The sequence below is a fragment of the Papio anubis genome, chromosome 3, assembly GCF_008728515.1.
Source record: "Papio anubis isolate 15944 chromosome 3, Panubis1.0, whole genome shotgun sequence".
NCBI lineage: Eukaryota > Metazoa > Chordata > Mammalia > Primates > Cercopithecidae > Papio > Papio anubis.
Window position 1 is genome coordinate 131,072,806 of NC_044978.1, and position 15,290 is coordinate 131,088,095.

At 39.4% G+C, this 15,290-nt stretch overlaps 1 protein-coding gene across 11 annotated transcripts in view; it reads left to right on the forward strand.

Moving 5' to 3' along the window:
* AFF1 (AF4/FMR2 family member 1) overlaps positions 1–15,290 on the forward strand; it is a 207,332-nt gene that overhangs the window by 128,421 nt on the left and 63,621 nt on the right. Inside the window, exon 1 of one of the 11 annotated variants that reach the window (XM_031664593.1) lies at positions 3,518–3,626. The exons of the other annotated variants lie outside the window; for them this stretch is intronic. Coding sequence (XP_031520453.1) covers positions 3,624–3,626 — 3 coding nt within the window. The 5' untranslated portion in view covers positions 3,518–3,623. Of the gene's footprint in view, positions 1–3,517; positions 3,627–15,290 lie in introns of those variants that run through there. 11 annotated transcript variants of the gene reach the window in all.

Here is a 15,290-nt window from a genome sequence, read left to right on the forward strand (position 1 = left end):
GGAGTTAGAATGTATGGGTTCATTCTACTTCACATTTAAATGGGACAGTATTTCCTGAGCTGGAGGGCTGTTGTGAGAATTAAATGGGATATGTTTGCCTGATATTTAGTATACTGTGAGGTATACCACCTTTCCTTGACATATTGTATCAGTAAAAGAAAATTTATGCTGTAGGAAAATTGTATATTATCCATCTTCAAGTAGTCATTATTGACGTTACACCTGTGCCTAGAAGTCAACAGAATCCCAAGAAATATCTTTGTGTTTTAGGTTGGTTTGCTGGTATTTCTCAGTTGTTTTGATGACGTAATGAAACTCTGTCATGGATTTAATTTTAATCAAGTTTTTAAATGTTACACTTTTTCAATAAGAGACTTGAATAGATATTTTATGCCCTAATAAAGTACTGAATACTTGCTGTATTTTCAGGATTCCAGAATAGCATTAATTGTGAGAAGTATATGGGGCCAGGGCCAGTGTGTAAAGAGCTTTTTGAGCCCAGTCACATTTCAACATTATGACAAACATGGAAAAAATTACAGTACTGAACTGAACACTGATGTATAAAGTGTTAATTCTGTGGCCTGGGTCACAAATTTAGTAAAAAATTACAGTACTGAACTGAACACTAATGTATAAAGTGTTAATTCTGTGGCCTGGGTCACAGATTTAGTAAGGAAAGATGTAAGAGTAAGCATATTTTCATGTAGTCTCTGAAGGTTCCTGAATCCAATATAGAAGATAGGCAACATTTGTATTGACTGGTAGAGTAAGATGGTTTTTACAAGGTAGGGAAGCTACCACAGCTGTTCTATAAGCACATGAACAAATGTCCCAAGATACTCATTCAGTTTTTGGTTCACATAGTATTGATGAGCATATCTTTAAAGTAGTGTGGAGGCCAGGCACAGTGGCTCACACCTGTAATCCCAACACTTTGGGAGGCTGAGGTGGGAGGATTCCTTGAGCCCAGGAGTTTGAGACCAGCCTGGGCAACATGGTGAGACTGTCTCTACAAAATATTTTAAAAATTAGCGGCCGGGCATGGTGGCTCACATCTATAATCTCAGCACTTCGGGAGGCTGAGGCAAGTGGATTGTCTGAGGTCAGGAATTCGAGACCAGCCTGGCCAACAGGGTGAAACCCTGTCTCTACTAAAAATACAAAAATTAGCCAGGCGTGGTGGTGGGCACCTGTAATCCCAGCTACTCAGGAGGCTGAGGCAGGAGAATCACTCAAACCCAGGAGGCAGAAGTTGCAGTGAGTCAAGATCATGTCATTCCACTCCAGCATGGGTGACAAGAGTGAAACTCTGTCTCAAAAAAAAAAAAAAAAATTAGCCGGGTGCTGTGGCATGCACGTGTGGTCCCAGCTGCCCAGGAGGCTGAGGTAGGAGGATCATTTGAGCACAGGAGGTGTAGGCTGCAGTGAGCTGTGTTCGTGCCACTGCACTCCAGCCTGGCTGACAGACTCTGTCACAACAAAAAATAGTATGGGGACACCAGCCTTTATTTTATGTGTCTTGATGTGATACATTAGTCTGCTTTCATACTGATAAAGACGTACCTGAGACTGGGCAATTTACAAAGGAAAGCGGTTTAGTGGAGTACTCACAGCTCCACGTGGCTGGGGAAGCCTCACAATCATGGCGGAAGGCAAAGGGGAGCAAGTCCCGTCTTATATGAGTGGCAGCAGGCAAAGACAGAGCTTGTGCAGGGAAACTCCCATTTTTAAAACCATCAGATCTCATGTGACTCATTCACTATCACAAGAACAGCATGGGAAAGACCTGCCCCGATGATCCAGTTACCTCCCACCAGGTCCCTTCCACAACACATGGGAATTCAGGATGAGATTTGGGTGGGGACACAGCCAAATCATGCCTTGTGAATTAGGAAGAAATATAAACCAGCATATCAAACAAATGTAGGGTTTCACAAATATTGCTTAGGATGAGGTGAGGTAAAAAAGTGAGTTGATCATAAACTGACCTAAAAAAAATGATACAAGTAGTAGTATGACATGGTGTCACTATCAAAATAGTATAGAAATGACCGAAGTTTGGGAAAAACTGTTTTGGACTATCCTCATATCGTGGAGGAAAGACTGGTTAAAGAAGGGGCAGTGTCAGAAGAAAAATAAGTTTTAGGCCTGGAGGTAATTTTAAACATAATTTCTTGCCTTCACCAGCGGATGGCTTCCTCATGCTTAAAGAACTTAAACAGTTCAGAATTAAATTTTGCCCATTATTTTTCCCCCCTTTCTCTGTGCAACCTCCCTGCCCCTTAATAAATGTTTTTGGTTCTGACTACTGCTGCTCCTGCTACTGCTAATACCATCCTGTAAAAATTTTTCTTGAGTAAGGAATAGTTTTTAGAAGGCTTTTATGATGATAACTGTTTTAAATTTATTTGTAACTATGCCAGCAGGTTATTAGGTATATAGGATTCAGAGGACATTGAGGCTAGAGTCTATTCAAACATTTTCAGAGGTAAAGATGGCACAGGGTTCATGGAGATTTCCTTCATGATATCTGAACAGGGCAGGGTTTCACTGCGTGATAATACCCATGCTTCCGTTGCTTGCAGACCTAATCAGTTTTACTTATTGATTGACACTGTGGGACAAGATCATGACATCCATCCTAATAAGCAGGTCTCATATCAAAAGCTTTAGAATGGAGAAAATTTTAATAATGTTTTATTAGTTGGTTAAGTAAGCCCTGATGTTTGGCTTTCTAGTGACCCGTCATTGCCCTGTAGACTCTAATGGAACAGTTTGGCTGGGTGTAGGGTGTCATGCCAGGCTGAGGTGGGAGGATTACTGTAGGCCAGGAGTTTTGAGACTAGTCTGGGCAACATAGACTCCTATCCCTATAAATATTTAACAATTAGCTGAGCATAATGGTGTGTGTGCCTGTAGTCTTAGCTGCTGAGGAGGCTGAGGTGGGAGGATCACTTCAGCTCAGGAACTTGAGGTTACAGTGAGCTATGACTGCACCAGTGAACTCCAGCCTGGGCAGCAGAGCGAGACCCTGTCTCAAAACAAAAACAAAAGCAAAAAAAAGGTAGAGACAAGGAGAAGGGTAGTACTGACATGGCCCGTCTTTACTTTCCCCCTCTCAGCCCTGGAACTCTCCACAGGAGAAGGTTTTTTGTTCCTTCTTGTCTAATAAACAGCTTGACTTGAGGGGTAGGGGTATCTTGGAGGCATTCTCGATGCAACCTTGAAGGTTTATCAGCACTTTGCCAGTGGACAGCACCTCAGCCCCTGCCCTGGCTCCTTTCGTTCTCATCCCCTAGAGCCAGGATCCCAGCCTTTACAAATTAATTAATTCAGAATTTATTAGAAACATACTGCAGACACAAAGGTCAAGTACATGATGACTTCTTCAGAGCTGAAGAGTCTGCAACTGTTTACGATTATATCAGAGGAGGAGATGTAATCAAAGATTGTGCTATACAATTATTAAAAGTTACAAAATTTGTTACTATTTGTTTATCATTCCCTTTCCCCTTTCAGAGGACATTTTCACAGAGATTCATGAAATAAAAGTTTGGTTGATGACAGAAGTGGGAAACCTTAGTAGGATGGAAGAAAAGAAAGACTGAGGCTTTTGTGTCATGGTAAGATGGTAAAACAATAAAAAATAACGTCTGCATTTTATTGAGAACATACTCTGTGTGTACAGGCACTGTGTTTAAGCCGTTTCCATGCAACGAGCTTAATAGTTGGAGAATCTTGCTCATAAGCACCTACCCTGCACAGCCAGAACCACCATGGATAACTTCGACAAACATCTCCCGAGATTTTTGAGAATTCCCGTTTGCAAAGTCTGCTGAAGTTGCTCCCATAAACTGCAATAAAGTGTAACTTCACAAGAATTACTGTATGTATCCCTTAAGTGGTGAGTGATGGACTACAGTAAGAAGTGGATTCTAGAGTGTTGGATTCACATTTGTGGCTAACCAAGATTACAAATTCATGCATGTTCTGGAATTTCAGGGGCATTGCTAAATGCAGAGTCAGGGGCCTGCTGGATGTGTTTTTAGTGGCAATAAGTATTACCCAGTCTTTGCTGCTGCTGTAAGCTTTCAGGTAGAGACTTGAGAGCAAAAAGGTCAGCTCACCCTTTGTAGTTGGAACTCAGTTCCTGTAGAATTTCTTTGGAAACATGTGTTTCTAATATGTCAGAATTGGTTTAGCTTAAGCTAAAAAGAAAATTGTAGCCCGATTTGTTTAGCGGAACAAAAATGTCTAGATGCCACAGTTTGAATGCACAGAGCATGGTTCAATGCTTGTAGACTTTTATGCTTTTTATTACTCGGATTGTTATTTCTCTATCAATGTACTAGATAAAAAGTAAAGTTATATGTAGAACTAGAATACTACCCATAAAAGTTTTATTTCTTACATAGTTTTTTCTTATATGTAAAATTACATGTTGTGAGCTACTTTAATATTAACAAGTAACCTCAGTAAAATACTAAAGTGACTGTGTTGTGGGATAAATAGCAAAAAGAAACTTAGGAAACCTAGGATCATTTGTTTTGAAATCCGTAATACTGGAGTTACTGAATTTTTCCCTCTAGAGTTTAAAAATTCCATTGCCAGTGGAGTGGGGGTGGGGGTGTGTGCACGTGTGTATTATATTTTTGATTTTTGTTCCTGAGATTGGGCTATAATGTAAGCATGAAAATTGCCCCCCCCCAACTCCATGAATAAATTGCCTTTATATCTTATCTAGTAATGATATGCATTTACACATAACGCCTTGTGATAGAATTAATTCTAAAGAAAATTGTTAACTAGATGAGATTTTTCAGACACTGCCTATTAAGCAGGGTTTAATAGGAACTCCCACTGGTGGCTTAACTATTTTGCTTGTGTGCTATCATCTACTTTAAATCCCATAGATTTTTCTATCAGCCTTGAAAGCAAAGGTTATACTATTTTTGGGTCTTCACATCTTAATTTGCAGGGAGATGGGAGGTATGGAGGCATTGCCCATTTCATAAAGCTGTATGTTTTTAAACTATGCACATGGTGCTTTGCACGAATCAAAACTGCCAAAGGGACAGATGTTGCCAATTTCAAATGTACAGGGGGAAGGCAAATATTGCTAAGCAACGGTGTACTTGAGAGAGCATTTTTAGGAGCAGAGCCAGGGGAGTTATGCCTGGGAGCACTCACTGCTTCTTATGGCTCAGTACAAGGGAAGAGATTCAAAGTTCTTTCCTGTAAGGGCCGCCATTGCAGCCACCAGCACACGAGACAGTGACCTAGTGGCACCGATTAGTGCTGGCAAGGGGATGTATGAAAACAGGAAAGCTTTTTTGCCATGTGGGAAGGCAGTAAGACATGTTCACGGAGGTGAGTGCCCCAGTGTGCAGCTGCCCCACAGTAAGTATGCAGCAGCTGGAGATTCAGGTGGGGAGGACGGAGGGTAGGGAAATAAGTGAGAGGTGAGGCCACAAGAGAAAGTGGATGTGTCTTGTCTCTCTTCTCCTCTCCCTCCTCTTTCTTTTGCATTCTATTGAAAGAATGATGAGAGTGACAGTAGAGAAAGATATAACTGACCTCTGTGAGTTTTGTGCATGACCTTAGAGAACAAGGTCACTAAGCATATTCTTGGCAATTTATTTGAGAGAAACTCAGAACGTAAACATTAAATAAGCTATTCCTTATCACTCAGGACTTTTTTTTTTTTTTTTTTTTTTTTTTTTGGCTACCACTAGAGACTTGGAATACCTCTTGAGATCTGCCCATGGCTGGTAGTACAGATGATGGGATCTCAGCTCACTGCAGCCTCCTCCAACCCTGTTCAAGCAGTTCTCCTGCCTCAGTCTCCAGAGTAGCTGGGAATACAGCATGTGCCACCACGCCTGGCTAATTTTTTGTTTTTTGTTTGTTTTGAGATGCTGTCTCACTCTGTCACCAGGCTGGAATGTAGTGGCAGGATCTCGGCTCATTCCAACCCCTGCCTCCCGGGTTCAAGTGATTCTCCTGCCTCAGTCTCTGGAGTAGCTGGGATTACAGGCACGAGCCACCACACCCAGCTAATTTTTGTATTTTTAGTAGAAACGGAGTTTCACCATGTTGGCCAGGCTAGTCTCAATCTCCTGACCTTGTGATCCACCCGCCTTGGCCTCCCAAAGTGCTGGGATTACAGGCATGAGCCACTGGCCCCGGCCCTAAGTTTTGTATTTTTAGTAGAGAGTCTGTTTCACCTTGTTGGCCAGGCTGGTCTCGAACTCCTGACCTTGTGATCCACCTGCTTTGGCCTCCCAAAGTGCTGGGATTACAGGTGTGAGCCACCATGCCCAGCCTTTTCTTCATCTTTCAAACTCTGGACTTGAATTTCTGCATCGCTTAGCAAATGTTTATGGCTTTTAAAAATCTTCCTTAAGTAAAGCTAAAAACTCAACATATTGGCAGCTTCTAGGCCTAAATATGATGTTTGTGTGTGTGTGTGCATTTATGCATGTGCATGCACACTCCATCCAAGATTTTATTTGTTGTTTCTCATAAGAAACTTAGAATTTAAGTCAAATTTAAAAGATAGTGGGTGCTCCTACCCACGTTTTAACATATAAACTGTATTAATTTTCACCAGTCTAGGAAAATTTCAAAATAATTTTTCTTCAATACAGACAGGTATACTAGAGAAATTTCAGTGTACTTCTAGCTTTCTCATTCTCATTTATTCAGCGTAGTTTGTGATCTGTCTGTATCTGTACGGGGTGTAAATTTCTGTGATGAAGAGCTAATAAGAGAGGGTGATAGTGTTTCCATTTTTTCCCCTCAGTGGACAGGAATTGTTTAAGGTTAGCTGTAGTGAGTCCGCTTAAGTCAGCTCCAAGACAACTGAGAAACTGGCCAAAAAGCAGTGAGAAAGGAAGAAGAACCCCCGAATTATTAGTATAATGTTTTCTTTGATTGATTTGAATATAGGCTAGTTATACCTTTTTGTCTGTTTTTAGTAAGAACTATGTTATAAAATGAGTTGGAGGACCTGTTACCACCAGACTTAGGAGGCAGTAGTTTTCCAGTGACTTTTAAGTTCCCCACCAATCTTTTTTTCTTTTTTTAAATACAGGGTTCTACATAAGTGTAGGAAAATACTGGTGTATTTTATTCCACAAGAAGCTTTTGGTAAATTATTAAGGAAACAACTATTGGACATTGAGATGGCTTTTAAAGATTTACCTAGAAGAGATTAATAAAACAGGTAAAACTGATCTGCTCAGGGGCCTGTCTTCAGTCCTTTCAGGCTCATTTACTGTGGTGTTCATGCCAGCGCAGCCTGGTAAACAGCGCTGCTGTGGCTGTACAAATAACGCTGCTCATTTTTATGGAGGATATTGCTGTATGCCAGTTAAAGAAATTCAAGTTGAAAGACCTTTAAATTTTTTTTTTAATAATACACTTCCTTCCCCACCCCCAAGCTGTCACCATGATTATGATGCCAGGAAAGCAGTGTGGTAGCTCCAGGATCATTCTCCCATGGGCTGTGTGCCAGGTTGGTGAAGTAGTCAGGAGGGCCACAGTTGGGTTTATGTACAACCTAGATACCATTTACTTGTGCTGGTGTGACCCTCCCATTTTCTAAAGGCAATTTCCAAAGGCAGTTGCTTTTTTTGTTACTATTAGAACAGTTGCCTGTTTTCCATGTGATCTCTTCTCTGTCACTTAGGTTCTGTATTCTATATAGAAAAGTATGGAGGGAAAGAGAAGAAACAGGAAAGATAGTGAACACAAGAATATTGGGGGTTATGATGTGGTTAAGTTACATTGTGCCTCAAAACACTGAAAAAGATTGAAGTTTAGGGTCAAGAGCTCTGGATTAAAGTCCAAAGGGAACCTTTTAAACTTCTTGGTTGTGTGTGTCGGTGTATGAAGTCAGGCAGACAATGAGAGAAATAAATTGAGATGGAGAGAAAATAATGTGAATGCTTAAAAGGTTTTAAATTCAGGGCCGGCATGGTGGCTCATGCCTGTAATCCCAGCACTTTGGGAGGCCGAGGTGGGCGGATCACGAGGTTGGGAGATCGAGACCATCCTGGCTAACATGGTGAAACCCCATCTCTACTAAAAATACAAAAAATTAGCCGGGCATGGTGGCGGGCACCTGTAGTCCCAGCTGCTCGGGAGGCTGAGTCAGGAGAATGGCGTGAATCCGGGAGGCGGAGCTTGCAGTGAGCCCAGATCATACCACTGCACTCCAGCCTGGGTGACAGAGTGAGACTCCGTCTCGAAAAAAAAAAAAAAAGATTTTAAATTCAGAGGGCGTTAAGAGTAAATTTATTTTTTAAACGATTTTCTCCTTGGCACTTATTAAATACCTATTTAAAATAAATTCAAGAGTAACTTTTATATATCTACTCTGCCCCTTGTATTTATTTATTTATTATTTATTTTTATTTTTGTTTTTTTGAGATGGAGTTTTGCTCTGTCGCTCAGGCTAGAGTGCAGTGGCACGATCTCAGCTCACTGCAACCTCCGCCTCCTAGATTCAGCGATTCTGCTGCTTCACCCTCCCCAGTAGCGGGGATTACAGGCTGCACCACCACGCCTGGCCAATTGTTTTTGTATTTTTAGTAGAGATGGGGTTTCACCATGTTGGCCAGGCTGGTCACAAACTACTGACCTCAAGTGATCTGCCTGCCCTCGGTCTTCCAAAGTTCTGGGATTACAGGCGTGAGCCGGTGTGCCCAGCCTCTTGTGTTTATTTAAAAAGAAATACTGGCATTTGTCGAATGATGAAGTCTTGTTTTCAAACTTTTGTATTAAATATATTTTTGCTTTCACCAGATCAGTAAATCAGTGTATCAGATGAGTCTTGCTGAAAGTCTGATGTAATTTGTCTACAGTTTTAGACCAAATTTAAATACAGAGATAACGCAGGAAAAGATTATTAAGTCTATCTAAGATTCCGTGGGATTAGTAAGCCTTTAAAAAAAAAAAAAAAAAAAGACCAAATGTGTTTATTGATAGGTTATAGAAAAGCAAAATAGTTCCTTAAATGTAGGTACTTTAGGTACTAAATTTAGATACTTAAGTTTAGGCTTAAATAAATGATGTATAACTGTTCATAATGTTCTGATATTAAGTGAATTGTGCATTCCCAGGAAGATCTTGGAGCCCTTTTTCTAGACCCTAGTAATTAACCTGATTGCTTGTTACCCAGCATTAAAGCCCCCCCAGAAAGGGGGCGGGGGATTTACTTGTTCAGAATTAAGATGTCAAGGACAAGGTCATCTTTATTTGCCTTCTCTTTGTTGTGTTTGTTGTAGTGTCAGTAATCCCCAGGGTGTTGGGGCTCAGATTGTTTCCTCAGAGTATATATGCCTCTAGCCTACCACTTCAGTAATTTTCTTTCCTTTTTTCCCCCCGTTTTTTTGTGTTGTGTTGTGTTGTGTTTTGTTTGTTTTAAATAATCGATGCAAGGAGACAGAAAACCAACACCTACTCCAGAAGAGGCTGTTGAGATTACTGCTGGAATAAGCCCAGGATAAAATCTTTATGTCCTTTGAGACAAAGCGTGGATTAAATGGTTTATCTGACTCATATGACTGCAGTTTCTTTCAGCCTCATCCAGAAACTGATACAAAGTTGTTTTTTTCTTCTTCCTTTTTTCTGGTGCTTCTATAATCTTAGCTTATGCTCAGCTGTGAAAAAATAAATGTCCAGGCAGGCACTCTGTGCAACATAGAATTAGACATGCTTCCTGAACATTGTTTGCACTTACATTTGACAGAGAGCAGAAATACAGGTTTATGTATCTATAAATCCTGTCATGGTTGACAAAGTAATTTAGTAGTGTTTTGACTCAGAACCATCCGTTAATACTATTTGAGAGACAGAGTGCTCGTGTGTGTGCGCACATGTGTGCATGTGTGTGTAGGAATGGATGGGGTGGGTGCAGGGCAGGAAGCACGTGACAGACCACCACCACACTGCAGTTTCACACCCTCCCTGCAGCGATAGGTTTTAACTGAAAGGCTACTACTCATGCTTTACAAATTGATAGTCCTGCTGAAAAAAATATAAATTCTTCCAAAAAATACTCTGAGGTTTTTGTGAGCAGAATTGGTTGTAGAATGGGAAATAGATCATACAGTTTAGGCCATTTGAAAGGATTTGTCAGTTGATTATTGCTGGAACAGAACCAGTGTCTAGACTTCTTGTTTGTGGTGCCTTTTTCCACCCCCCCCCCCAAAAAAAAAAAAGCAGTGCCTTTTAGCCGTTCTTACTTAATCATTCATGGCTGCTGTGCCCACAATGGGCTTCATGGGGCCTCATGTGATCTTTCATCAAAGACACAGTGTTAGACCGTTGGGGATTCTGTCTTAGACCGTTGGGGATTCTGATTCCCCTTATTACATGGTAAATGGTAATGGCTCATAGTCAATAGGAAGTTGGTGAATTACTGAGATTAGACATTTACTGTCAAACAGTGATAAGTTTTTTACATTTGTTTTTCATTCAGGTACTTTGTTGTTGAGTGAATTTAAACCTATCCCAGCACACCCCACTTCTTTTAACTTTTGCACTGTTAGTTGACATATTGTCATAATATGTATTGAAAACATTTCTGCGTATAAAACATCAACACTAAATTGTATTTTTTATATGTACTGTTTCATGTGACTGTACAGAAGCCTTGCAAACATATTAAAAATTATATTGTATGTGATCTCAGGATATATAATGGTAACAAAATCAGTGAATCCAGCATTATTACTACTTTTCTCATATTATTTGCGTATTCTTATCAAGTGAGTGTTTACAATTATACATGTGGACAACAACTACTCCTTGTTTTTGTTTTTATTTAAACCGTGTCTTAAGAACTGGAATCCTTGGTTTCATAATTAAAAGATGCCCTCTTTGTAGAGATCAAAACAAAATTTCCAGAATGTTTTAAGTAGCTCATTTAATACAGATTGAGCCTTTACAAATTTTATATGCTTTAGAAAAATATCTTTATGACACCAATTATGCAAATTACCTCACTGGTATAATCAGAATGACCAACTGGAAAGAAACAAGTTTTCTAATTATTCATACTGATCTTTAAAGAACTGCTATTTTAAAATACTTCTTCCCATTGGATTTTATAAGTTTCAGTGATGTTTTAGGATTTAGTGGCTATTTTTTTTTTAGTTTGTTTTTGCTTTAGTTGATGAAAGATAAGAGGGCAATATTGTTGGCTTATGAAAGAGCAATTTACCTAAAGGTAAATTTTAAAAAACCAAATATGTAAATATGTGTACATATATTCACATATATGTAACACATATACACACGTATTCAATATGTATCTATAGGATATATCTCTCCTATCTATAGGATATATATTATATCTATATATTACATCTATATATTATATCTCCTATCTATAGGATATATAGGCTCTCATTTATTAAATGAACTGAGGTGCTAGCACATCTCTAACATGATCTTCCAGTGTTTATCTTGGAGTATTATTTCTTCATCTTCTATCTCAAGGAAGCCTACATCCTTTCTTTACCCCACCCAAATATGCTGCCTGATATACCTACCCTTCCCAACCTCACGTTCTGATGTTACTGGCATATCTGAAACTTTGCATTCTGAGAAATATATGTCCCCAAACTGCATTTAGGCAACTATTCCTATAGGTGAAGACATGTGATGAGGTAGTAGTGGTGGATGGATTGTAGTCACAAGATAATACTTTTTTAAAATTTGAAGACTTCTGCATCTTAAAAATATCACTGTTTTGTGAAGTTGTCTGGAGTTATCATACCGATATAAGCTAACATATATTGCTTCCCAGGAAAGAGATTGAAAATTCATGATAAAACAACTCTGTAATTACTTTTTGGTTATCTTATGGATCTGAATTTTGTTTGAGATGTCATGAGATGGCAAAATCGAGTATTCATTTTATAAATATTAATTGTATATCAGTATGAGTCTAGAATTATGCTAAGGCCTTGTGAGGGATGCAGAGATTAATATTAACCCTAGTTCCTGCCTGTGGGAAGCCAGTCTAGAGGAGAAAGATTAGAACACTAAGGGTTACAATCCAGAGTTGAATGTGGTTGGAGAGTCAAGGGAGGGAAGACTTCCAGAAAAGGTCAGCCAGTGGTTGTGACATCCAGTGACACACTACCCCTTTTTCTAGGTTCCCCCAATAGGAGTAGAATTCCTTGTTGGTTCCATGATAAATTTTTGTTGGGAGATAACTGTAGGTGACCTAGAGATTCCTCATTATTTTTAGATAATCTTTTTTATCCACCTCATTTCTCCTCTCCCTGAAAAATCTGTTTAGAGAACTATAGAGATTCTGCAGTTAGCCTAATTTGTGTTAGCCTTCACATGTGGCAGGCAATTTGACATTAAAAAGAGTCATTCAGGGAACATGAGAGTAATTTTTTGCTACATATTAGAACTTAACACTTTTAAGGAACTATCCAAACCCTTTCCATTATTTAAAGATATCTGGGATGAGATGAAGGGTAACTAATAATTCTTAAGGGAGGATTTAACAGTTAAAGTTGGTTTTGCAACTTAATGTAATATCACTTTATTTTTAGGAAAGCTTTTCAGAGCACCTTATTCCTTGTTTTGTAATCCATCACCCCTCCTTCCATATTAATCTTTAGCGTGGCTGTTTTTTGTTATTGTTTTCCTTGTTTTAATTCGGACTGTAACTTTGCTCATATATCTGTCCAGGGATTTAAAAAATGTTTATCCTAAAATTCTGGATGTACAGATAGATATATCTGTCCAGGGATTTAAAAAATGTTTATCCTAAAATTCTGGGTGTACAGATAGATGGGTAGTTGCCTATAGGGCATGATGCTTCTGAAAGTAGAGTCACTGCTGGTTCCTTTATACATTTTCCAGCTGAAGTAACACACCCAGGGCAGTATGAGCATGTTCTTGGAACAGGCTTAGCTATTTATGTAATTTATTATGTATCTGTAAAACACAATTTTATGTCAAACCTTGTTCAGCCCGGCCTTTTGGTCTCCTCCTCTAATTTATCTCTTAGAAATGATGATTATGGTGTCTTCATAGAAATGCATGTATTTATTTGTATGGAACTAGTTTTAACATGCGTGATCTTATTTCTTCCTCAAAACAACCCTATAAGATTTTGTTCATTTCGGCCGGGCGTGGTGGCTCAAGCCTGTAATCCCAGCACTTTGGGAGGCCGAGACGGGCGGATCACGAGGTCAGGAGATCGAGACCATCCTGGCTAACACGGTGAAACCCCGTCTCTATTAAGAAATACAAAAAACTAGCCAGGCGAGGTGGCGGGCGCCTGTAGTCCCAGCTACTCGGGAGGCTGAGGCCGGAGAATGGCGTGAACCCGGGAGGCGGAGCTTGCAGTGAGCTGAGATCCGGCCACTGCAGTCCAGCCTGGGTGACAGAGCGAGACTCCGTCTCAAAAAAAAAAAAAAAAAAAGATTTTGTTCATTTCAAATGTGTCTTCTCACTATTTAAGTATGACTGATTAACAAAAAGGAGAGCGAGAATAAAAAAATGCTTCTCTTTCAATAACTTTCTAGTCTAGTTTGGGAAATGTGTGAATTTAGCAAGCGAACACTGGGCCAGGCCTTCAGAGCAAGTCCTGTGGCAACTCGAGGTCCACTAGGGAAGGCTGACTGGAAATCTGTTTTGTTTTGTTTTTTACAAAAATTCAATGTGGCCTGTATTATATGGGGTGTGCCCAGAGCACCAAGGTGTAAGCTGAGGACAGTTTAACCTAGCTGTATGTTTGGAGTAAGGTAAGTTACATAGAGGAAGGCTAATAGAAAATTTAGCTGTACTTTGAGAAGAAGCTTTTGATCCCTATTTATTTCAGTCTAATATTTGTGTTTTCATTAATGAATAGGTAATAGGTCAGAATTTAAAAGGTTAAAAAAAGGATATACATTGAAAATATTCCCGCTACTCCTTCCCCCAGCCTCCATTCCCCAACCTTTCTTTCTAGAAGTAATTGGTGTAAGGACTTTCTTGTGTATTATTCCCAGTGGTATTTTATGCATAATAAGCAGCTCCATATCCATGTTTTCTTCTCATTGATACCTTTTCCATTTATAGAAATGCTGGCATATAATACATCTTTTTTAAAAAATTTATTCTTCTTAACAATATATCTTGGAGATTACCCCAAATCAGTGCACAAAGAGCATCCTCATTCTTTGTCATAGTTGCATAGCATTTATTTCTTTGTAGGTGGCATGTACCATAGTTTTCATAGCCAGTCAGTTACCTGTAGATAGACATTTAGATTGTTTCCAGTATCTTGCTATTTGCAAACTAGGCTGAAGCAAATAACTTTGCAAATTTTTTTTGTACATGTAGGAGGCAGTGCTAGAAGTTAGATAAATGTCTATGTAATTAGAATTTGCTGGCTATTGCCAAATTAATGTCTTTAAAAGTTGTAGCACTTAACCCTCCTACCAACCACAGGATTTGAGTGCCTGTTTCCCCACGTCTGTCTCATAGATGGAGTATTGTTAATCTTGTGGCTGTTTGCCAATCTGTGTGTGAAAAGTAGTTTCTCAGTAGTTTTAATGTTTCCAGGGAGAAAACAATGCAAAACAATTATCTTTTTGTCTCTTGTATGTTTAGTTCCATGTAGTTTAGTTTGTTAATTAAGGTGTTGCTTTATAATTCAGGCAGCTTACATCTTCTTCAGTGTCTAAAGCTGTAAGAGAAACTTAGTTTCAAATTCTGAGTTCTGGGACTAAAAATATACCAGCCAATGTTTATGGGGTTGCCTCTGTGTGGCTGGCACCCTGTGATTCAGTGAGGGTTCTGGCCCTAACTTCCATGGAACATGTAATCTAGAGGGAGTAGAGAGGATGCAATAACAGAGAAAGTACGGATAGTTATGGGAGCATCTGCAAGAGAACCTGGACAGTTTTGGGAGTAAGGGAGCATCAGGGATGTTTTCCAAAAGATGTCTTTCATCTGCAACCTGAAGCCTCAGGAGGAATTATCACTGACACAGATGGAAGAGAGAAGAGGGCTCCAGGTCAGGGCAAGAAAAGTGTGAGTTACCTAACTAGCAAGTTGGGGGTAGATGAGCAGCAAATAGATAGTAAAGACTGAACAGTAATCCAAAAGGTGGTGACCCATTTGAAGAAAAATAGTTTGGACATTTATTTTACTCTCTTAAAAATTAAACTTTGGATAGATAACCTATTGGGATTTTTTTAAAGTTGTCACGCTATTAAACAATGCCTTGATAATGTTGGCACCACCTATTATTCCCTATATCA